This window comes from Bactrocera tryoni, chromosome 2 (assembly GCF_016617805.1).
Source record: "Bactrocera tryoni isolate S06 chromosome 2, CSIRO_BtryS06_freeze2, whole genome shotgun sequence".
Lineage (NCBI taxonomy): Eukaryota > Metazoa > Arthropoda > Insecta > Diptera > Tephritidae > Bactrocera > Bactrocera tryoni.
In genome coordinates this window covers 31,084,750-31,109,066 of record NC_052500.1, presented here as the reverse complement: position 1 = coordinate 31,109,066, position 24,317 = coordinate 31,084,750, and the positions used below count along the sequence as shown (strand labels likewise).

General features: G+C 35.6%; 1 protein-coding gene across 4 annotated transcripts in view; it reads left to right on the top strand.

The window, feature by feature from the left end:
• Positions 1 to 24,317, top strand: part of LOC120768428 (putative neural-cadherin 2) — a 572,777-nt gene that overhangs the window by 494,297 nt on the left and 54,163 nt on the right. For 2 of the 4 annotated variants that reach the window (XM_040095112.1, XM_040095111.1), the window contains exon 1: positions 23,216 to 23,543. The exons of the other annotated variants lie outside the window; for them this stretch is intronic. In XM_040095112.1, coding sequence (XP_039951046.1) covers positions 23,492 to 23,543 — 52 coding nt within the window. In that variant the 5' untranslated portion in view covers positions 23,216 to 23,491. Of the gene's footprint in view, positions 1 to 23,215; positions 23,544 to 24,317 lie in introns of those variants that run through there. 4 annotated transcript variants of the gene reach the window in all.

Sequence of the window (24,317 nt, the reverse complement as noted above, 5' to 3'; positions counted from 1 at the left end):
AAGTCAGTCTATTTATGGCACCGTCTAAAGGGCAATATTTTAGTCAGTTGTTATTACAATGCTTTAGAGGAAAGTTAACAACCAGATTTCGTTGAGATATCTCGCTTATGATTCAAATCCTGATTTTACCATCCTCACTGCGTTATGTACTTGTATATTAGATTAATTCCAAACCAAATTGCTAACTCAACACGTCCTTGTATAGGTGGAGCTTGATATATGCCTTAGTTTGCTGAACAAAATACTCTTGCTTTTATTTCTATTCGTTTTGCCCGCCTGTATGAAAATGAAATTTTTCAACTTCGAGAAAAATTAACGCTATAAAATAAGCGCATGAAAGCTGTAAAGCACAGTTTGAATGGTGTACGCGTTGCGAAGCTCGCGGATAACTACAATTGTGTGAATGCTTTGAGAAAAAACTACACACACACCCACATAAAAGTTGGGATTTGTAAACGTAAGTCCGTGCACGTACTATCATGAAATAATGCGTCGGAAATTTTATGCTAAGAAAACAAAAAAAACCCTAGACAGAAGGTGCCTTTAGGAAGAACTTATCATATTACAGGCTATTCAAATTATATTTGTTCTGTTAATTATACTCTCGGAGCACAGAGTACGTCAAATAGTAGTTTTGTCTTTCGAAGCTTATTTGCAGTAGTAAACAACGAAACGAAGACACGAGTTAAGTGCTTTTCCGCCCATCTATCCGCGCGATTTTAAACTAGGGTAAATATTTTTAATTATTTATTATTTATTAATAAATGTTAACTAAGGTGGTGTAATGTAAAGTTGACCCGATCTAATAAACATACCACTTAAGATATAGTCACAAAATACTTTGATCAATATCGAAAGGGCTCTTGAATATAAGGAATAAGCTCTTGGAGTATTCCTGGATATTTCTGGAGTGTTCAACAACATCTGTACGGGATCTCTTCTGAATAGTCCCCAGACAATAGATGTGGAAATATTGAATATACAGATAAGAGCAAAATGGAACGACGCTAAAATGCGCAAGGAAGTCTGTGGAGATACTCCCCAAGGTGGAGTGATATCTTCGCTTCTATGGCAAAACCCCTAAGATAGTGGCATAAGCGGACGAAATTTTCATCTTAATAATGGGTAAGTGTCTACAGACCATTAGCCGTATTCTGACTATCACTCTCAATTCAGTCCAGAACTGAGCATCGCAAGCGGGTCTAGGGTTGAGTCCGGAGAAGACGGATCTGCTTATGCTCACAAAGAAGCACAAAATTCCAAAATAAAGGTTCCCTTCCATAAATGCGACACAACTTTCGCTCAAAGAACGCACCTAGTACCTTGGGGTAGTCTTGGGCAGCAAGTTGCTGTGGAAGCACAACGTGGAAGAAATATTGAGAAAAGCTAGCAATGTGTTATATGCGTGTAGGCAGATGCTCCGCACAACCTCGAGGCTCTCACCTCTCTCATACACTGATGCAACACAGCTATTGTTAGACCAATTCTGCTCTACCGTGTAGTAGTATGAAGGACAGACGTACGGAAATCCATCTACGGGAAGCTAACGAAAAGTATTCAGAGACTCTCTGTGCTGTGCATAAGAACAACTCCAACGGCGATTCTTGAACTTATACTAAACTTGCCACCTATCGCCCTTTTTGCTGAAAACTGCGCAGCAAAATCGGCTGGACGACTACTGGCTGCAGGATAATTTACATATAGAAGCTTCGGGCATAGCTCAGTGGCTAATGGCAGTTGCGCAACCAGCGACATGACTCCACTTTTCAACTGGGAAAGAAGGTTCAAAGTAAACATAGAAAACGATGCCTGCCGTAAAGGTATGTTAGCGACGCGCAACACTCTAAACATCTATGTATATGGATGGCTCGAAAATGGTCGATAGAGTTGGTGCGGCAATATACTGTCCAGAGTTAGGCATAAGGCAACATTGTGTCGCTTACATGAGAAAAGAAAGGTAAAGAAAATCAAAATCCGATGGTAGCAGCAGTCTGAGTGAAAAACTGCAAAACGGTAGATCGGATGTAAACAAAATTCCTACTGATATTAAATAAAAGAGACTGTAGGAACATAAAAGGAATACAGGGAAATAGTGGAGCATTTCTTGTGAACTTGTCCCGCATTGGCAAGACTACACTGAAAACATGTGGAGTCCCCACTATATGATACATTAGAGAAGGTATCGATAGTGAGGCCGCACATTCTGTTAAAATTCGCGTCAAACGCAGGTATCCTTAAGCATGACTACTTCTCCTGCACTTAGGAACTGAACAACTTCATCTGATATTGCAAAGGATCAAAACTGGTCTATGCGTGGCTTATTGTCCACCAGATTAACATAACCTAATCTCTAATCTTGATCAATATATCTAATTCTGGTATTTCCGCAAACAAAAAAAAAGCAAGAACACAATCGTTGACAGCTAAAGTTAAAATTTGGTATTAAACACATCCATATATTCTGCAACAAATTATGCGAATTGCTGTAACACTTTGGTATCTAACGAGTAAGCTTACAACTGAAGTGAAATTGGAACATCTAAACTTTGAAACATCGAAACTTGTGTTGGGTATTACAAATTGCAACTAATTTCAATTCAATTCGTATTGCTTTTGCCAAGTTAAAACAATACAATTTAGTTGAGCTTAAGGAAAACTGTACCCATAAACCAAGTAAGAAAACGGTAAGTTCGGGTGTAATCAAATATTTCATACCCTTGCATCTTCCAAAGATTAAAGTCGTAGAAAGACCTTCATGTGTTGGTGAAACTTTATTTTAAAATTTGGTGTGAAAGAATTCAACATTCAGTGTTAAATTGTGATTTTTTTTATTTTTGTATAAAATATACAATCCCATACATATATTCGAGATATTGAACCGATTTTAACTATTTTTTGGATATACATGTGGTATATAGCTAACAAAAATAGATGCACTCTGAATTTTATTAAGGTACCTCATTTACTATTACCAATATATGTGAGCATATTTTTAACAGAAAATAATTTTCTCTGAGTTCAATAATATATCTCACAGATTGGACCCATATTTTCGATAAAAAGTTCGCAGTGGGGTGCACACATTCGCTACATGGTTTTGGTTCTATTTTGATAAGCTTGCACACTGCAAAGACACTATTTGTGCCGTTTTATGCCGAAACGTCAATGGTGCTTAATTTGTATACTGGAAAATGGAAGAATCAGATGGAAGTTAAAATTGTGTTATATAAGAAGTTTGCGTGGTTGTAGTGCGCTACGAGCTCGCCCTTACTTTTTTGCCAATGAATATTTGTAACATTCGAATATCTCAGTTTTTACTCAAGTTACAGCTTAGCCAAAGAAACGGACGGACGGACAGACAACCAGATTTCAATTCGATATAAGTATGCCACAAGGACGAAAATGTTGGTGACAAGCTGATACGCCTTTCGAAAGCCCTATCACCAGCTAAGAAAAAGTTCTAATACACTTAAGTTATATTGTTTCTTGTTTATTTGTTGCTCAATTGTCACTAAAACTATTTTTAATTCACCAAAAAGGTAATGGATTACAACTTAATTTACAACTGTTAGACTAGTTTAGTTGTTTGCTAAAACACCAAGTTGTTAGATTTCAACTCATTTGTATTTGAGTTGTATGCCATAAAAATGTGTACATTAAACAAATTTAAGCGTCATATGGTATGCAAATATAAATGCGTATTTCAATTCAAACAAAAAGTAAGTCGAGAATGGCGCTCAAAATTACTGGAGTTCTGCGCTGGGGTCCTTTCCATTATGTGAATGTGAACAAAGTTGCTTCCTACGATTTCCCATTGCAGTCACTTACTTTAAATGTATACATGTACATACTTATATAACGACATGCGAAGGTTCATATATTTGTGCGCACTTGTAGAGCCATAAAGCTCTACTGCTGTTTGTTGTAAACGCATATGAGGGCCAATTTAACTAAAAAAAGCAAAAGCGCAGCTTTTTTGCTAAATGCACAAGCGCAAACACAGCTGCGTGCATATGCACACATATTACATAATTATGTATATACTATACAAACATACACGAAACTATCAACTCGAAACTCGCAGTTCACAATTTCACAACTCTCGGGTTGTTTGCATGCCATTCGCAAGCAACTGTTCCCTTACTTGCGCGCACTTTTTATTGTTTATGATAAAGCTTCATTTATGCATGCAGGAGTTCTCTTCTTCTCCTCTGCATTTGTGTAATCTTAAATTTTTGATATGTAATTAGCTACGCACCTGCTGCACACCGTGTTTTTGTGTATTCATAATGAAGGCTGCAGAGGCAGGTGCTGCTTCCCGCAAGGATGCGTGAGACTGTCCTAGATTTTCTTGCAATCAAGTGGCAGAGCTTAACTCTACAATGAAACGCAGTTGTAAACTGTAATCATTGATATTGGCTTTAATTTAGCAAAAAATTAAGCAGAAAATTCCTGCAAAGCGTAATCTTCCAGAAGTCTTTCTGCTTTTTATCAAGAAGCTGGCGGTAAATATACACAGCTGCTTTATAGTTAGCTTGCCAATTAATATTTAGAGACCATGTGGCTTTCTGTAGTTTTTTTTTTAATATATGGATAACCTAAATCTTTTGGATTTGGATAGCTGAAGATTAACAGACAACAAAATAAAGACAAAGACGCCGATTATGAAAGTTCCGGATTCATGTCAATATGCGCAGAAATGAGATTGGTTCAACACTGCTGCAATGTAGCAATTAAAACCTACAGCACAGAGATCTTTTGAAAAAAGGAATCTATGCCTTCTAGATTAGACGCATCACTTATTAGTGTCATCAAATTTGAGGAAAATGGCAAAAGTTTCGTACCCGATCAGGTACAGGGTGCAGGATACAGGATACAGAAAGACTCGACTTTGAACCAAGAGCGACCCTTCTTTAGGAGGCGTGTATACCCTCTAACACTCCTGACACTCTCCCTCAGTAAATCCACATCGACCATATTCACTGACTGGTCGAAGGAGTACAGACTTGACCATAAATTGCAATCGCTGGTGTTAAAATTTCAACTGTCAACAACCCTAAGATTTTATGTATGACATTCCACAGCCTGTGCTTCTTTACTTCTCACACTAACACGATTATTGCCAAGTATAGAGCCGCAACAAAATCCTCAATTCGCTAGCCGTCAATTTGGTCGCACCAATATGGTCGCAACAATATGGTCGCCTGGATGCAGTGAAACGCAGACGAGGAAGCTACGCTGCACTTCGGACGACAACAGGATGCCTCTTGATGTCTCCTACCGAACACCTGCACAGTGAGGTCCGGTTTCTCCCAGTTAAAAAGCGTAGTGAACACCTCTATAAACAGTTTCTGCTCGGGTGCTTTCGCAGAAATGATCAGTATGCGCATCAGATGGCGGACGCAACATTAACGCCATCACCGACACCTTCTCAGTGAATGACATACTTGTAGTGAAACCACCACCCATTACAGCCGAAGAGCTCGAGTAGCCACGAGAATCGAGAGTGAGCCTTATGCAGCGTCGTTCTGAATACTGTAGCAGGTTAAACTCCTACATATCCAGAATCGACCCCCGTATGATACTAACCACCTCTTTGCACGCCCTGATAACCCTACTCATCTGCCAGACCTCTCCCTTTGGTCCAATCCCGGCGAAACAGCACAATCCTTGGGCCTTTCGTTGGATGACGTCGATAACAACTTAGGTAATCCTTACCATCCTAACGGGGATTAGGTACCTGTTACAACAACAGCAAACCTTTAAAAATGAAGTATTACATTTATGAACTGCTTGAAAGTTTATTCATGAAGAGGTATTTCTTTTTGTCAATGTATGACTGGATATAAGTTGTACGCTCATTAAAGTCACTGCAATAAATACCAATAACAAGTACATAAAAATCTTCTGCTCTGTTTCAATTATTTTCCTTTACAATTTAATAACAGCAGCCGTAGATAACTAGTCTTTGTTTGCAAATTAACGCACACATTTTTCGCCTCCGCAGTCTTAGTTTTATGATCAGCTAATAAGGTCGAGGATTTATGCTTGCTTAGAGATGGCAGTAAGTGTGGAGGGAATCTAAGCGAAACCTGAAGTATGTATATAGTATACATATAGTATGTACATATACATTATATATTTTATTTTTCCGTTAGTGCGTTGTTTCCTTGCTCAAGTAACTTCAGCCATATTATTCTCATCTTCCGCCATCTTTCGCATTTATCTTAATTTGTGTTTGTCGTTAACTGGTCATTGTCCCTTCGTTTAGATCATTACCGACGCTTTTATGCAGAGTCATGAAGTGTCACTGACAATTATTTGATTACGTATTGCGAGTGTATAAGGCTAGTAAAATGAAAGACAGAGCTTAATAACAGCTTAAATAGGCCAACTCAGTCAGCATTAAAGAAGTGCAGGATGTAACTATTCAAGAGTCCATCAGAATTAAATTAAAATACAATATATTATGCTACGCATACACGTAATAGGCGTCTCAAGAAATTGATATATCATTTAATTACGTAAGTCATATATGTACGTGAGTAATACTTAATAGAGGATGTGATATACTTGTATACAATCATTACAATAAATTAATCGAAATGTTCATTTCAACCTTCAATTATTTATGTTCGTAACGTTTTTATTATAACCCAACAATTTTCCTCCTCACGCCGAAACGACGCAAATGACGCATAGGCGTCGTGATCTAAAACCGCTCCGTTTCAGAAACAAACATTTCAAAAGATAAGGCTTAAGATACGTTATATTTTTTACTAAAATTTTAACTCTTTTATTTATTGAGAGAAAGCAGTATGGTCTTTTTAATATCGAAAATGAATCAGATAAATCAAATGTGCAAGAATGAGAAGTAAAATCATGACATGTGGACGGTTAAGTTCAAAATTGATTTACAAGATTTTAACACTTTAACTTGTTAAAATTAACTCCAGACAGGAAAGAAGAACTGCTAACTGTTCCCTTCAAGATTTTACTAAAAATATAATACCAAGCATTTTTCTACGACTAGTAAGTATAGCTAAATTTATAAGCGACTAGTGTATGGAGAAAAACTTAACTTAGAATCCCATCGGAAATGTCCTAAAGCAAAAAGTAAAAATTGTTTCTAAACCGACTCTCAGTTGCCAGAATGGATTTGGTAACTATAGTTCCATACAACGCACAGTGGCATTTCGGCGGAAAAAATAGGATTTTTCCACTTTCCAATTTCAAAACTTTAATGATTTTGTTTTGTAAAGAAATATTTGGATAAGAAAAATTCAACAAGCTTTTTTATAAAAAGCGAAATTTTATAGTTAAAAAAACTAACCGAAGTCGACGGAAAGTTATTCAATAAAATCAGATTAAAATTATTGTCCAAATAAAGAATTTTTTTTGTGTGTAAGTTTATAGCTATGGCTTTTATTTTAGCACCTACTTGTTTATAAACAAAAAAAAATTATTAAAATTGACAAAGAAAGCTAATTTTTATAATTTTTCAAAAATTATACTAAAAAATATCAACTTTTCATTTTTTGATGGAAAAAAGCTTTATGTGCTTTGCCTTGCTTAGCCCTCTTACTATAAAAAAATAAAAGTTCCGAGTCTGTACTTTCAATTAAAAACAAAAACAATCGCAAATTACCGTCCCTTTTAGTAACATCGATTTTAATTTCAACAAATGCTGATGCCTTCAACAGACTTCTTATAACTTCGGATTCTTACATATGTAAGTAGCTTAAGGCTTCATTTGAACAAAATTTTCTTAGAACTAGATCCCATTGTTAAAGATATGGTGTTTGCATAATATTACAAATACAAACTAACACAATTTTTCGCCTGTTACATATTCAATTAAAACATTGCATATTATATTGGATTTTTATCAAGGTAAAGGTATAAATAACGTCACTTTGCGTTTAAGTTTAATTTTTTTTTCATCAGGAGAACTCAATTAAGAAGTGTCCCGAATTTCAAGTCCCAAGGTCCAAAAATAAAAATTTCGGCAATAGCAGTTATATGGGAGGTGGGTGTGGCAGTGGGCGGTTTTCCAAGATTTTTTCAAAATTTCTTAATTTAGTCCAGAGAAGTGTTTCTGCAAAGTTTCATTGTTGTACGACTACTCCTTCTATTTTTTTCCAAGAAATGTATGGAGCGGTACCACTGTGCAACGCAGCCATATTCCAATATAGGTCTAACCAAAGCTGTTAAAAGGTTTTTAGTAACATACAGATCTCTAAATTCTTTAGACCAACAATTAACAAAACTGTGAATACCTTTAGCTTTCAAGACCATGGTATCAATAAGAGAACTAAAATTAAGTTTTGGGTCCAAAGTGACACCCAAATAGAATTCAGTAAATATTGGTAGTCTTTTATTATGTAAGGTGAGGGAAACACTGAACTGCGGGAAAACCACATTGTTTTACTTTTTTTGAGATTCAATGGCAAATTTTTTCTACCACATCAAGCAACTAAACTATTTAAGTCTGTTTGCAAAAGACACCTTTCATCAATTGAAGTATATGATTTAAAAAGCTTTACGACAAAAGAGATATCGTTAATAAATAACATGAACGGAATCGAGACAAGACCTTGCGCAACACCTGAAGAGACATTAATCTAATCTGAAAGAGTATCCTTAAATATCACTCATTGTGTTCTAGTATAAAGATAAGAAGACACCCGTTGAAGAAATCTTGGTAGAAAGCCCAGAAGATCAAGTTTATGTACGATAGTCGAGAGACTTACTTTATTGAAAGCTTTGCTAAAGTCGGTGTTCATTACATACGTATGCTTGTGTTTCCTAAAACCCAATGCTACGTGGTGTACAAATACAAGTCAATTTGTTTGAGTAGATTTCCCTTTACGAAATCCATGCTGAGGAAAAGAAATTAAACGGGGACATCGAAAAAGTAATATGATCTGCAATGATAGCTTCAAAAAGTAAAATATTCCTATAATTTTCAATGTATGACCTAAATCCTTTTTATGCGAAGGGATTATAAATGACTGTTTCTCATATTGATTGATTGATACCTTTTTTAAAGGAGGAATTAAAAATCAAAAGAATGAAGATGTATTTGGCATTATTTTTCTGTAAGGATGATGGGATCATATCTGAGCCATACTTAAAAAAAATGTTTTAACTTACTTAAAATAATAAAGACGTCTTATTCAGGAATAATTAAAGCGTTAATTAAAGTATTTGAACAGAGAGGTGCTGATAAGAAAACATTTCAGCAAAATTAGTAGAGTGGTTTGACTTGAAAAATTCTGCGAACATATTGGAAATAATGTGATTGTCACATAACATGATATATTTGTATTTCATCGCGAACAGAAATTAATTGGAAATCCAGCGTTTGGAGTTAACGTAATCATAAAACAATTTTGGATAACGTATAATATTATTTTTTACCTTAATTAACTAAATTTTATAATATTTTTTGTTTAGGTTCGAATAATTTCGACTTTTACCAATACTACCTGATTCTTATTAAATTTAATAACAATGTAAAAATATTTCTTAAATATCGTTTTTTGAGTCAGAGTTGAGTAAAAAGATCAGAACTTTAGATTGTTCAACTTTAATGCTAATTGAAGTATATACTGCTGTTCCTTTCCTTTATTGGCGTAGACAACTTTTGCGCGGATAAAGCCGAGTTTACAACAGCGCGATAATAAATAAAAACGATTAATCCCAGTATAAATTTTCGTAATAGTTTTTTTTTATCAGTTTTGGATATGGTAGTGTTCCGTTATTGGTCGAAAGAATTTGGAGCAAATTTCTATTGCACTATTTGATTTCTGATAAAAAGTGAGACAACACAATACCTTAAACCATTTACAACCATTGTACTCGCTTGTGTACAGAAAATCAGTCAAGTTTAGGCATGTGGCGTAACTCAATGCTAAGTATTTGCACACAAATTTTTGATATTATGCGTAGTTTTATTCCTAGAAACAACAAAAAAAAATACATTCGCTTCACGCGAATTAATAAAGGCACTTTTTGTGGCGTCAACTTCTGTGCGGTTTTTTCATATTGTGTGATTTTGTGTCTTTAGTCATTATTTTGCTGTTGATGAGCTATTATCTGTGAGTTTTAAAATTGTGTGTTGTGTGAGATAAGACTAAAGATATCAATTTTACAAAAAAAACCCATTTGAAAAACCTATTCTTATTTGAGGTATGTGCCTTTTAAAAGTTGTGTACCCGCTTAGGTACAATGGCAAAATGTGTTGGTGAAATAAAAAATTTTATCTTTTGGTTAGGATGGCTATTTCCACTTCGTGTTTTTATGGAAAGAGATATAAACAACTTTCACAGGCTTTAGCTGACATCGCGGATGATGATGAGGCAGATGACGTCGATATCGTTATGATTCCTCCTGATGTCGATGTCAATACTGACGAAGAGGAAGGTGATGAAGATAACATAAATGAAATAAACATGCCTGGCGACGTTGCTGGATGCGTTGAAGTATTTAATAACAGCATAAACTTTGACAGCGAAGATGAAATACCGCTTACCCAGCTACAAAGAATGGGTGCTGAAATACGTTCTGTAAGCCCTATTTGGAACAACGAAGCATGCAACTTGACAATGGATTCGACTACTATATATATAAAAAATAAGATGAAAATGAAAATGGATTTGGATGGTAGAAGCCCCGTTGAGGTATTTGAGACACTGTTTGATAAAGATGTTGTACAACTGATCATAGAAGAAACTCATTTGAATGCTTCTCAAAAAAAATCGCATAAATTTATATTCGACGAAGATGATCTAAAAGTCTTTTTAGGCATTTTATTTTACTCTGGTTACCATTCAATGCCAAGAGAATCTATGTATTGGCAATTGGATGAAGACACGTTATCACCTCAAGTAAGCAATAACATTTCTAAAAACAGATTTTTGGAAATAAAACGCCAAAATGGCAAAAACTCGCCCACTGTCGAATCTATTATGCGAAAAGTTTCAAAGGTGGGGTTTTATGCACGTAAAGCTTTTAATTGACGAGGCAATGGTAAAATATTTTGGCCATCATTCAGCGAAACAATTCATCAAAGGAAAGCCCGTAAAATTCGGATTTAAAAATTGGATGCTCACAAGTAGTTGTGGGTACTTGTACCAATTTGATACTTACTGTGGTGCTAAGAATGTTGATAGTGATACAAGACATCTTCCCCTTGGATCTCGAGTTGTGTTCGATCTAATAAAAACCATAAATAACCCAAGCGATCATATTATCTATTTTGACAATTTTTTCACAAGTCATGAACTTCTACGTATGTTGCGTGAGAAAAACTTCAAAGCCGTAGGAGCAACGAGAGAAAATAGAACTAAAAAATGTCCTTTGAATCCGAAAAAATATTTCCAAAAACAAGCAAGAGGATATTTCGAGATCAAATACGACCACAATAATAAAATATTGTTTGTCAAGTGGAATGACAATAATGTCGTAACTATGGGAACTAATTTTGATACGGTTGAACCGTTGAAATACGTAAAGCGTTGGTCAAAACTGGAACAAAAAAAGATAAGTATACCTCAGCCAAATTTACTTTCAAATTACAACCACGGTATGGGCGGTGTTGATCTACATGATCAGGCCGTAAATGTATACAAAATTGGGATTCGAGGCAAAAAATGGTGGTGGCCGCTGTTTACTTCGATGATGTGCTCCACAATGGTAAACGCTTGGTAGCTGTACAAAGACGTGAATAATAGTACCAAAGATTTGCTTGAGTTTCAACGTGACATTACGCGATACTACCTACGACACTACACATTGAAAAGATATTCTAAGCGCGCGTTAGCTCCAAGTGTTTCTACAGCTGTAGGAGCACATTTTCCAAAGAGAATCCTCAAGCCTCTTAGATGCAGAGTCTGCCATAAACGAATCAGGTGGATTTGCGAGCTATGTGGTACTGCTTTGTGCGTGGAACGCGACTGTTTTAAAATAGCCCACTCATAAATATTTTATACACTTTTGACCATTGTACTCGTGTGGGTACAGCAAAATTTTCGTTCATCTCTGCGATGGTATAAATCAATAAAAAACTGAAAATTTTAAATAAACTTATTTTTTGACTCCTTGGTTGTAAATGGGTTAAAGAAGCGTTGGATAGTGACTAAGCGACTTTTAGTTTCCTCTTAATGAGTACGTTTCGCCTTTCGCTTGATGATATTAATGTATTTATAACACATAGTGCGCACATTGTATAGAAACAAATTCAGAGAGTTAAGATAATATGCTTTGATCCGGAATAATTGACTTGAATACATTAACGTTTAATATTAACCTATTCTTTGGTGCGCGCTATTGTTTGATGCGTCACATGATGGCCTTATCCACTCAGAGGACTTTTACCGATTTTTTAAAGCCGACTGACTGGCTTTTTCTTTCACTAGACGAAAGGATACAAGATTTAAGGCCCCCTATCTATTCGATAGCGATTTAATCCATTAAGATACTACAAGGTTCGATATCTATTCAATCGATAGTGGTTTAATAGGTCTAAAAATTTTCGAGCTGAGGTCAGTTGTGCTGAAATACAAGAAAAACAGGCGCAAAACGTAACAGAAGAATATGTATGTATATTAAATATCATATCTCAACATCTTCTGGAAGGCTAGCTATTTCTAGACATTCTAGCATAGCATACCCACAACTGACCACTACACGCTCACGCACACGGTGTGATGTAAGTAAAAGTCTCCAATACAGCTATGTGCAAGTAAACCATAAGGCAAACATATTCGTGCCAATCCAGTGCCCATGTATTACAGGCATTTCTTAAAATTAAACAAGGTTTAATACCAAGAAATAATATAAGTGAATATTTTACTATTTGTACTTCTATTATCATTATGATCTCTGTTTGTGTGTGAACTACATTTATTTATTTTATATCTATTTTATGCTGGGACTTGATTTATGCAATCTTACTACTCGTACGTAATATGCTAATATTGAACATTTTCGAAATATTTTATGACAATAAAGTGAATGCAACGCATGTCATGCGTATACATAATACAACAAACATAAGCCACGCTGCTTGACTCATTGCTCTAATAATAAACATCCGATTTGCTAATATTTCGCAAAATTGCATGTAGTCAACATACACGCTTGTATATATTTCAGTATCAACATCAATGACAAGTTATTGTCAGCAATATTGTCAATATCATTGGAATATTCAACATTGATGGGTATGCAAATTAAATGACATGTGTATATGTGAAGCGAGAAGCTTACATAAAACATGTGTTTGCATATGCTGAAATTGTATTTACGGCCGTTTAAACAAGATCGAATGAAGTGGTTGGTAAATAGGCAGATTAGTCCGATATGATTACAACTAAGTGGACATTTGTCATAAACACAGGGTCATGAATTACAACTGAAAGTACAAACACATGCTCGTATGTACTCATGCCATATATTAATGTTGGCGCATAAATATATTGGAGAGATAAGTGATTGGGACGTTAGCAGATGTTACCGCCTAAAATGAAATAAAGCCACATATTTTTCAAAAATAAATCTGCCAGCACAACGCCGCGTTTAAAATATTTAATGGTTTGCAAATACTTGCAAAAAAATTGAATTTTTCTTTTGTTTTAGTCAAGGACTGCGTTGCCTATAGAGCTTTGAGTCCTTTCATATGCCCGATGTACATATGTGCACATTTAAAATTCAGCAAGGATTTTTTCAAATATTTTGAATCGTATACTTTTTTTTGTCACTAATTTATGGGTGATAGGCAATCTTATTGACTTTGATGGTGATACCGAATTAAATATACATATATTCAAATAAAAGAGTAATCGATTCGCCAACGCAGCACTGAAAATCAGCATCCATACTTTACAGTTTCTTCAAAATATCGTGGGGCTGTAAGCCCATTTTCATCAGGTGACTGTACGCTATGATTGTAAAGTTATTGTTACTTATGGAGCGGTTGCTTGGGCATCGAAGGCATCGCAGACTTGCCAGCATCTGTGCCTTAGGGGCAATCAGCTGAAACCGCTGTTTTTATACCCTGAATTATACCCTGTTGGTCACGAAGTTTGTAACACCCAGAAGGAATCGTCGGAGACCCTATAAAGTATATATATAAATGATCAGTATGTCGAGCTGAGTCGATTTAGCCATGCCCGTCTGTCTGTCCGTCCGTCTGTCTGTCTGTATATATACGAACTAGTCCCTCAGTTTTTTAAATATCGTTTTGAAATTTTGCAAACGTCATTTCCTCTTCAAGAAGCTGCTCATTTGTCGGAACGGCCGATATCGGACCACTATAACATATAGCTGCCATACAAACTGAACGATCGGAATCAAATGCTTGTATGGACAACTTTCACATTTGACAAGATATATTCACGAAATTTGGTATATATTGTTTCCTAAAGCAACAATGTAATCTCCGAAGAAATTGATCAGATCGGTTGACTATAGCATATAGCTTCCATACAAACTGAACACATAGTTACTAACAGAAATGCACCTGTGAAGGGTATTTAGCTTCGGTGTAACCGAAGTTAACGTTTTTTCTTGTTCTAGTAATAAATCAAACAGCGAAGATTACCATGCTCCTCATAGCAGCAAAAGGGTAGGAAGGTGAAGAAACACCACTGACCTTCCTTCCAAAAAGTGCGTTACGAAAAGGGAAAACTTCGTATGAAAGTTTAAAGTTACTCTTGGCAGTAAGGCTGACTGGAGTGATTACACACTCTGTCAGGGCAGCACAATTCGGTGGTACACTGACATCTTGAAGACATCGGAAAGCATTGCAGGACGGCAGACCCAGCTTACCATTAAGATGGGATGTTTTCCGAGCATTTTGCAAACAGAGGTTTTTGCTATAAGTCAGAGTGCAGAAAGTCATCTCTAACACAACTATGGAAATCAATATATCCACGTATTCAGCGATCGCTATTAGTGAAAGAGTGCATAGGAGAACTGAAAAGAATATCAGTCTGCAACCGCGTGCACCTGCTTTGGGTGCCGGGGCATAAAGCCGACACCGAGCTACTCGGTACGGATAAGAGAGTAGCGAGAGAAAGTTAATGCCGGGGGTTACAACCTATCAAGGTTTAAGGCCATAATTAACCTCCCCAGAGACAAGTCGCACTCTATACCGGGCACTGCAGTCTCAAGAAACAACTATTCAACATGGGCATGGCTTCTGGTGCAAACTGCCGGTTAAGCGGCATTGAACCGGAAGCTTCTGAGCACCTGATTGCAGATTTCACAGCAATCTGTAGACTCAAGGTCTGAGATCCATTTATCCAGATAGATATGAAATTACCTAATTATATCCAGTAAGTTCCTGGAATTAGTCAGAGTACAGAGTATTAAATATCGTGGCAAAGGTGAGCCGAAGGTGAAAAGCCACGTCAAAGCAGGTCAATAATTAAGTTTTTTTTGCCAGTTTTCCTCGACTATCGAGGTGTGTTAAAAGTTCTTCTGTAATTGTCCCTGACCATATTACAAATATTTGTATTATCCATCTCATAAATTTTACTTTGGGTTTTAAGTACCTCTGATTTGTAGTCCATACTGAACACAAACAATAAACAACGAAATATACATATGTATCTCCAATCATTTACACCGTTGTAAAGTATGAATTCAGTTTTCATCATTTACAATGTTGCATTCGGTTATGTGTGAGAAATGCTGTTTTGTTAGTTTGTCTGAAATTGACGCTTGCTGATAGCCACTACCGAGCTCGTGGCTTAGTACTAGCCAGATTTCCAAAACAGAGATCTCGTCAATAGCATTATTATTAGATGAGTACTCGTACATTGCATGAAGTAATATCACTTGTGTACGCACTCATTGCAGTCAAGCGGAAGGAAAATGCTGAAACTCTCTTGACTAACTAAAACATTCTAACTGAGTACCATCTACCGAGTAATATGAATACAACAATAAGTAAGTGGGTAAGTGGAAGCGAACGAGTGCTCGAGGTGGATATCAAAAGGGAAAGTGACGTGAAAAATACTGGAGACGAAGGCACGAATACCTAACTAAATAATATGGAAGCTACTTGAGGGGAGCTTCATCTGCCTTGCTGACTAAGTGGTCGTGCTCAAGGACACTTTAGCAAGTGAATTTACCTAAATCCCTGGAAGTTTTTGCCGTTTCTTTAGTTCTTTGGTGTGCATTGTAGAGGAAAATGGCAGACTTAAATGAAAACAATCTTTCACTGCAACTGTCGACGATACTTTTTGCGATGCAAAAACAAAATATTTGAACACAAATGAAGTTCAGTCAAAAGAAAACTGGGGTACAAAAACAAGAAAAATACCAAGAAAAATTTGAAAGCACTAAATAAAATAACACAAAACGGAAAATTGTGCACCAGCTTCCCAATTTTGTCATACATTCAATCTGTGTTTAGTTGTGTTTGCTTGTTTAGTTTTTCATGGAGAAAAGTGAAAAACTGAATGCAGCAGCGAATACGAAACAAATGAAAGTATGGTTCAAAGCCATTTAATTAAATTATAAAATTCGGGGTAAATCATTTATGCGACTGCATTTTCGCTGTTGAATTGAAATACAAAAATGCCTTTCGGTGCTTTTTGATGAAAATTAAAAATTGAAATCGATAATAAAACCTTTTTATACACTACCTTTCTCAATATACATAAATCCATTCATTTTAATAACACTATAAGCTGCTATTGATCCAGTGAAATTTGGACACTGGTTGGCTGATAGTTGTAAAGAAAATATTTTTCTCTTATGATTAACATACTTCGATATACTTTCACTGCACTGTAAGCTTTTCTTAACATGTGAGAGGGTTAGTTGAGAGCCTTAAAAATTATCCACTTGCGTAAAAGACCATAAATCTTCCGTAAAACCTTTTTCTCAAAAACTCGTAACACCGACTCATCTTATCACAATCTTATGTTGTCATCGTCCATGCCTCTACACCATATAGTTACTAGGACGTTATTTATATTTTGATACGAGCCACCATTAAGAAATGGAATGAGTAAAATTGTCAAAGTTAAGCTGGTGATGGTGATTCCATAAACGCGTGCTTCAGACACAAAATGAAAAACGGAATCTCAGTCTAAAAAGTACAAGCTCTTGTATACATATGTTTTGTTCTTTATGTTCATTTTTCGTAAAATGTTGGTTTTGTAAAAAAAAGTTTAATTTGAAGCTGACTGACTGAAACGCTTCAACCGCAACAGATTTGTTCAATATTTTATGGTTTTTAGCACCCTAAAGTAAACTTTAGACTAATAAAAAATGTTTGTTAAACTAAACTTGCCTAACATTTTAACAAGGTCTTTAATCATTTCAGTCAGAAGAAGGAAAATAATTATATATTTTCAATAGTTTCACTAAAGTGATCCTATTTTTCATAAAGTTATTTTCTCTTTTTACGTAGGTTGCTATATATATTTCTAGCCTAATAATGTAAATAGGCATATTTATCAACGAAAATGGGTTTTCTTTGTTTTTTTTTATTTTTAATTTTTTTTTTGTCCATTGCTGTTTTGTTTCGGGCTCATACCCATAGATCCATGACCTGTGACGATCTTATAAACGTCGTTTGAAGCACCGCGATCGTATTTCTTCAGCATTTCTTTACACCAATCCACACGAGCCTTTTTTTGAGCGATTGTCAAATTGTGCGGGATCCAACGAGAACAAATCTTTTTTACGGCCAGGTGTTCATGCAATATCGAATGCATGATGGTGGGAGAAATGCATAGGCATGCCTCTATCTGAAGGTATGTTACATGACGGTCTTGCATTATCAGTTCACGTACGTCATCGTCATCGACCTTCACGGAATTCGTCTTTGAGCGAGCGTCGGCCACGATTGAATTCGTTGTACCAGTTTTCACAGTGCTATAGGATGGTGCTTCTTAACCAGATAAAGATTTTAGTTCATCGATGCACTCTTGTCGTGATAATCCACATCTTAAGTTGTGAAAAATGATCGCACGAAAATGTTCACGAGTTAATTCCATTTTTTGACCGAGATGAATTTTTTAATTCCCTGTAAATACATAAATGACGAAAGATGACGAAAGATTCTGAGTGATGTTATGCTAAAAAATGAATGTCAAACTTTCCAATGGAAATGTCAGAACACTTAGTGTTGCCCTAGGCCAGAATATATATAGCAGCCCTCGTATAATATTTTTGCTAATATTATATACATATTTATAGCATATGGAAAAGGACAATGCAGCAATGTTCGTATTTGTGTAAGTCTTTGTTATGCAAGATACCACCATTCCATCTCGACGTGACACCATGAATCCAATAAACAGCAATTGTGTACTGCACAAAAAAGATAAAACATTGAGAGAAAAAAGTATCCGGAAATTGTAAATAAAACGCAAAATATTGAATTATTTACCAATATTTATTTCGTCGCGTTCACACTAATCTCCACCATATGTAATACACTGATGTCAACGATTTTTGCACTCGAAACACTTTTTAAGCACTTTTTGGGATGGCCTTCAGCTCTTTCAGCGAATTTTATTTTATCATTTTTGATAGACTCAAAACGGGTTGCCCGGAACGGCAATTTTAGTTTGTGGAACAACCTAAAATCATACGGGGTCAAATCTGGAGAACGCGGTGGTTGATCGATGGTATTCTTTACCTTTTCGGCTTTAAATTCGATCACAATCGTGGGCCGATGCGAAAAAAATTCAGCTTTATCGGGGCGAGTCGGGCAAGAACGCGTTTCATACCCAAAATATCCACCAAAATCATTCGAACGGACTCGAGAGAGATGCTCCTGTCATCTCTCTAAGGCTTGCCTGCCGATTTGCAAACACCATATATTTAATATTTTCAACAGTTGAAGACTGTCGGCCAAAACAAGGCATGTTTTCGAAGATTTCTCGACCGGTTTTGAGGGCTTTTTACTACATTTAGGCTTGTGTTTTTATAAAACTGAATCACCATAAGACTTTTCCAACATTCGCAATGATTTGTCCACGAAATTTGGTTGTAATTTCAAAATTTTAGACCAATTCTTTCGTCGATACTTCTGTCCTTTGTAAAAATCGCAACGCACTACAGAGATGTTCCGACTTAAGCAGCTGCTGTAAATAAACTGGTTGACAGATCATGCTGATATTTGGCATAGTAATTTAGGACAGCCCTACCAACTTAGCAAAATTAATTTTTTTTGAATCTTATTACAATTTATGGAAGTTTTTTTGTCTTAATATAAATTAAGTTTCTACTTTTTTACAAATACATTATCAAGTACTACTCATAACCCTTTTTCTGTCTAAAAAACTTCCTTATTAAATTAATTAAATAGTTAAATTTGAAAAGCACAAAAATCCTTATAATCATTTTAATAAAATAATTTCATTTCAATACGCTACTGGGTATTAGCGCTTTTCAATTCACCTTTCTTTGCACTCGTCTACTTCTGCTTGCATGCGTCGCAATTTAAATGAATACACAAAAACCAATTAGAACGGGAAACGTATTAAAATCTGCTCAAGCGTTTTTCAGATTTTAATTCAATTAAAAGTTAGTCAAATTATTCATTTTTATCGAAATAATCATATTGAAATACACACATATACACAAAACAAAGGTTTATTCTCTGCTGAAGATAATATACAAGGTGCGTTCCAAAGTAAATAGGAAGTTTTTGAATCTGTCGACTGGTGCCTTGGAATCTGCTATCTTTATCGATTGTCCAGAGATTGTCATGACATTTCAAAGATTGGAAGTGAAGTTATTGCGATTTAAGTGTCAATATGTTTGTGTAGTCGGTGCGAAAACGAGCTTCGAACAAAATTTGACCAAAAATCACATTTTAACCATTAACCACTCCCCATATTCACCTGATATGGCCCCGTGCGAATTCTTCCTTTCGGAAAACTGCATTTGCTCATGAAAGGAAAACGTTATGCAGACGTAGAGGCCATTCAAAAGGCTTGATCTGGCATACTGGCGGCCATACCGGCCAACGAGCTTAAACACTCTTTCGACATGCTTTTGGATCATGCAAAATGCTGTATTGAAGTAGAAGGAGACTATTTTGAATTAAGTAAATTGATTTTGCCGAAAAAACCATTTGTTCTGTTTTATTTTAAAGTCCTGTTTACGCACCTTGAAGTTAATTCTTTACTTTGAATTCAACGTTAGGGGGATCACAATGAGTTTTGTTAAACAAACAACCAACTTTGAAAATTAAAAATTTTTTATTGATGACCAAACATCCTAAGATCATATGACCGCTGTTAACTCATTTCTTATTACTTTACATTTCCCCTGATGTTTATGGAATTATGGTCCTGTAAAGGCATAAAACAAAAGTGTAACAGCAACTTCAGTACCTTTTGTTGTGGTTATCGGAAATCTTTCAGCGAATTCCGAAGTATTTTGTATTTCGCTTAAGAATAACACATACATAAATGTATTAAAATGGACCGACATTTACAGCATAAAAATATTAAACTTTTTTTCTAAAGAGCTATGTCTTACTTTAAGCACCTGATATATACCAAATACTGTTTCAATCTCTACATGCATTGCATTACTATATGTTTACTGATGCTGCCCACTTAGCAATTATGTGTAAACTTTGTTGAGATTGGTGGAGTGGTTTGTGAAACATGAAATATCTCCGAAAATTGGAAAACGTCCGGTATGTTTAACGTGGGTACCTGCTGACGAAAGCCTTAACCAACATGACAGGCAGTGAGGAATGAACACACTAACCACCTTGGTTCGAAGCCCATCTAAAAGATCAGGCGTTCTTTGGGTCCGGTACCCGGTTGCAATGCAACTCCGCATTCAACTGACAAAGCGCCATTTCTTTCCGCATTCGGATTTTAACCACAACCATTACGATACTCGTCAGTCAGTCCGCATGAGCAGGTTGGAGCGAACTCAAAGTGCTGCTGCTTCCCGCGGTACCAGCATTAAATCTCCGGTCAGTTTTCGTAGCCGAAACTATTACCAGTTTAGCTTCCATACTTCCATCTGGACTGGTGACCACGGGTTGGACCCCACAACATTGCAAGCACACACCATTCACACAAGAAGCTAACTCTAATTCTCAGTTAAACGTCTTCGCCGTCTAAACAATTCTTGCACAAACGCCACTAACAGTTCGGCATTCCGCTAACATCTAAACCTCCACCAGTCCAGCTAATCTCTCTTCCACCAAGATCCCTAATGTTCGAGTACATCGGGCGTTCTGCAATATACATACATATATACCTAGTCCTCAACCCCTGCCCCACAAAAGCAACCCGACCTATAAAGGAGCTTGTGATTCAAAAAGGCGTTCAGAGACCGATGCCACGTAAGCAATAAACCCAGACTCAGACAAAATTTGAAGTCTGGGTTATCCTCAACAAAGCCAATGTCCCGAATGGACTAATAAGTCATTCGACCGTTAGGACTATTGTCCCAGTGGTCTTACCACCTACACCTGACCCTATCATTTAGAAGTCTCCTTCTCCCTGGATATCCCTTCCTTTCCACCTCATCATCGGAAAGCCATTCCACAGTCAAGCCCCTTCCTATCCTCTATGCAACAGCATACTCTATGACAATAATGTCAAGAGGGGGTCCATCTAATATAACTTATCCGTTGAAACGGTGCGATATACAAGCAAACAAGCAAGTATCATACATACATCGCTGAATGAAGAGGAGTTTTTGGGACCCCAAAACAGGACCCATTGGGCAGTAAAATATGTGGGAAAAGTAAAGTTATTTTCGCACGGTTTAAATTGAAGATATATGTATGTACATAGAGCTTGTTAAGATTAAATCCATATTTTTAGCGAAAACATGGAAACTTTAGGAAGCGTTTGCCAAAAACGCAGTCGACTTGGAAATTAACGGACACTCTTATATACATACATACCTATCTAAGTTATTTTGTGAAGTTATGTATATTTGTTACGTTTTTTTCATTCAATTAGTCCTTATTTACAGCTTTATTTAAAGTGTGCTTTTTATGGAAAATAAAGAAAATAATTTCCAATTTTATTATGACATTTAATTTAATATTCACTATTTATCTGTTATATGTACGAAATACGCAAATAAATCGATTAAAATAAATTTTCTTATATAAATACAAACTTTGGCAAATATTAAATAGAGTTAGTTTAGCTTTTAAGTGACTTGTCGAACGAAAAATATCATACAAATTTATATATGAATATGGCTGAAAGCGCCAATAAATAATATGCGTATTGACATAGTATATACATACAATCTGGCAACAGGAAAACTAAGAACAAGCTCTGCGACATTTACTAAATACAAACAATCCATTTATGGTGTTGCCACACTACCTTTCACTTTTCTCCAAACCAACATCTTCAAAGACACTTTTCTCATTTGGTTGGATCCGAACAGCTTAACTTAACCTAGCTGCGCCGAGGCAAACGAACATAGACTTTCAGTACGCTGAAACATATTTAGTTAGAGGCTTGGGATTATTTACTCATGCCGAATAACTAATAAAATAAATGAATACAATAAAGTAAACAATGTTGCGAACAGCAAACAAGCCAATCGCACGAACAGACACAGCCAAATACAAAACAGCTGAGCTTTCGATACTACAGTTAGATGGCATTTTGTGTAAATGCGGTAAAGGATTTCTATGCTAAGCCAAATGGAGTTAACAAATAATATAAGAGAAACAAATACAACAGCAAAAACATGTTAAGATATAAAATAAACTAAAACTAAAATTGAAAATGTTGAATCGAACACTACAAACTGCAAATGAATCGAAGAAGCAATTAATTGCTGGTGGTGTTGGTGATTGTGGTCAATATTTTTACTTATTCTGCTTTCAATTATATAGTAAATACTGTAATTAATTTCTGGTAAATAATTCGCTTGAAATGTTTTGAAAAATGAAAACTAAAATGAATATAAGAAAAAATGCGTGCGGCTTCAGTACAAAACTTTGGGAAGAAATTTGTGGTTAATTTAAATTATTACGAAATAAAATGAAGCCAAAACTACGAGTAATATATATCTACTAAATTCACCAATAAAATTGCATACAAATGCAACAGTACAAAATGAGTTTTGTTTAAAAATATTCCCCAAAAAATCTTAAACCCAAAAAAACAAACGGCGAAATCTAGAAATTAAGTTCTGAGCATAAATTACCCAACCACTGACTACGTAGAAAATACAATATCACCATTTGCTATTAAACGAGTTTAATATCAAAATTTTCGCATTCAACGGCAAAATTATCGACAACAAAACGGCGACTTCGTCATCCGCGCAACACCTCGCTGATTCGAGCTATGTATTTAGTCTCTTTGCTACATACGCTTGGCAGCTTTTGGTGTTGTGGTTTGTGTTGACTCTGTTAACAAAAATTCCTGCTTCACCAATCAGTTTTTGGAAAATATTTCAGTTTCAGCAAAGCTGTGGTCCATACCATTTTGCCCGTTTCGTAGTTATGGTCGATCCGTTAAAGATATTTTGGGTACTCACAAATAGCACTTATTTAGGTAAGTATACTAAAAAATAAAATTTTATAAATAAAATGTATCTTAGGAACATTTATATATTATTTTACTTATTATACGTATTAAGGGGTTAGTACATGGGTTTCACAGTTTCAAAAAATCTAAAATTTTTTTGTTGTCTTATTAAATTCTATAACATCTCTAGAATATTGTCCTACATTTTCAAGTTGATCCGACTAATAGTTTCGGAGATACAGCCTTGAAAAGGTGGACGCTCGAGGTCAGGTATAGGCTGCTCAGCTCATCTATTGTTAGCCGTAATTCTTGTGCCTTTTTTCATTATATAAGATAAACTACTGGAAAATATTTTATTTGGTGATTTCTCGTTAAACTAAGAAGTTCATTTTGAGATTATAAGTGTTTGTTGTGAATTTTATTCGATAACATATGCCGTTTAAGTAAAAGAATACAAAAATCGAGAAACAATACAATATATAAAATTTTATAAAATTATGGTTCATAAACCTCTAAGACCTCAATATATGGTAGATATTTCAGAAACTATCTTTGAGTGGTTTCTATCGTCTGAAATATATTAACAAACGAGCCAAGTATTGCTCGAATCGGCCGATGTAAACTCGCATAGTGCAATTTTTAAAACTGAGCAGAAACGTGAAACCAACATCAATTTTTTTTACATATGTTCACTAATAAATTCATTACCAGCTCATAAGAGCAATGCAATCAACATGGTAATCAACTAAACCAGGAAATGTGTAATAATAAATGGGAAATATTCGAGCTACGACCGCTCCA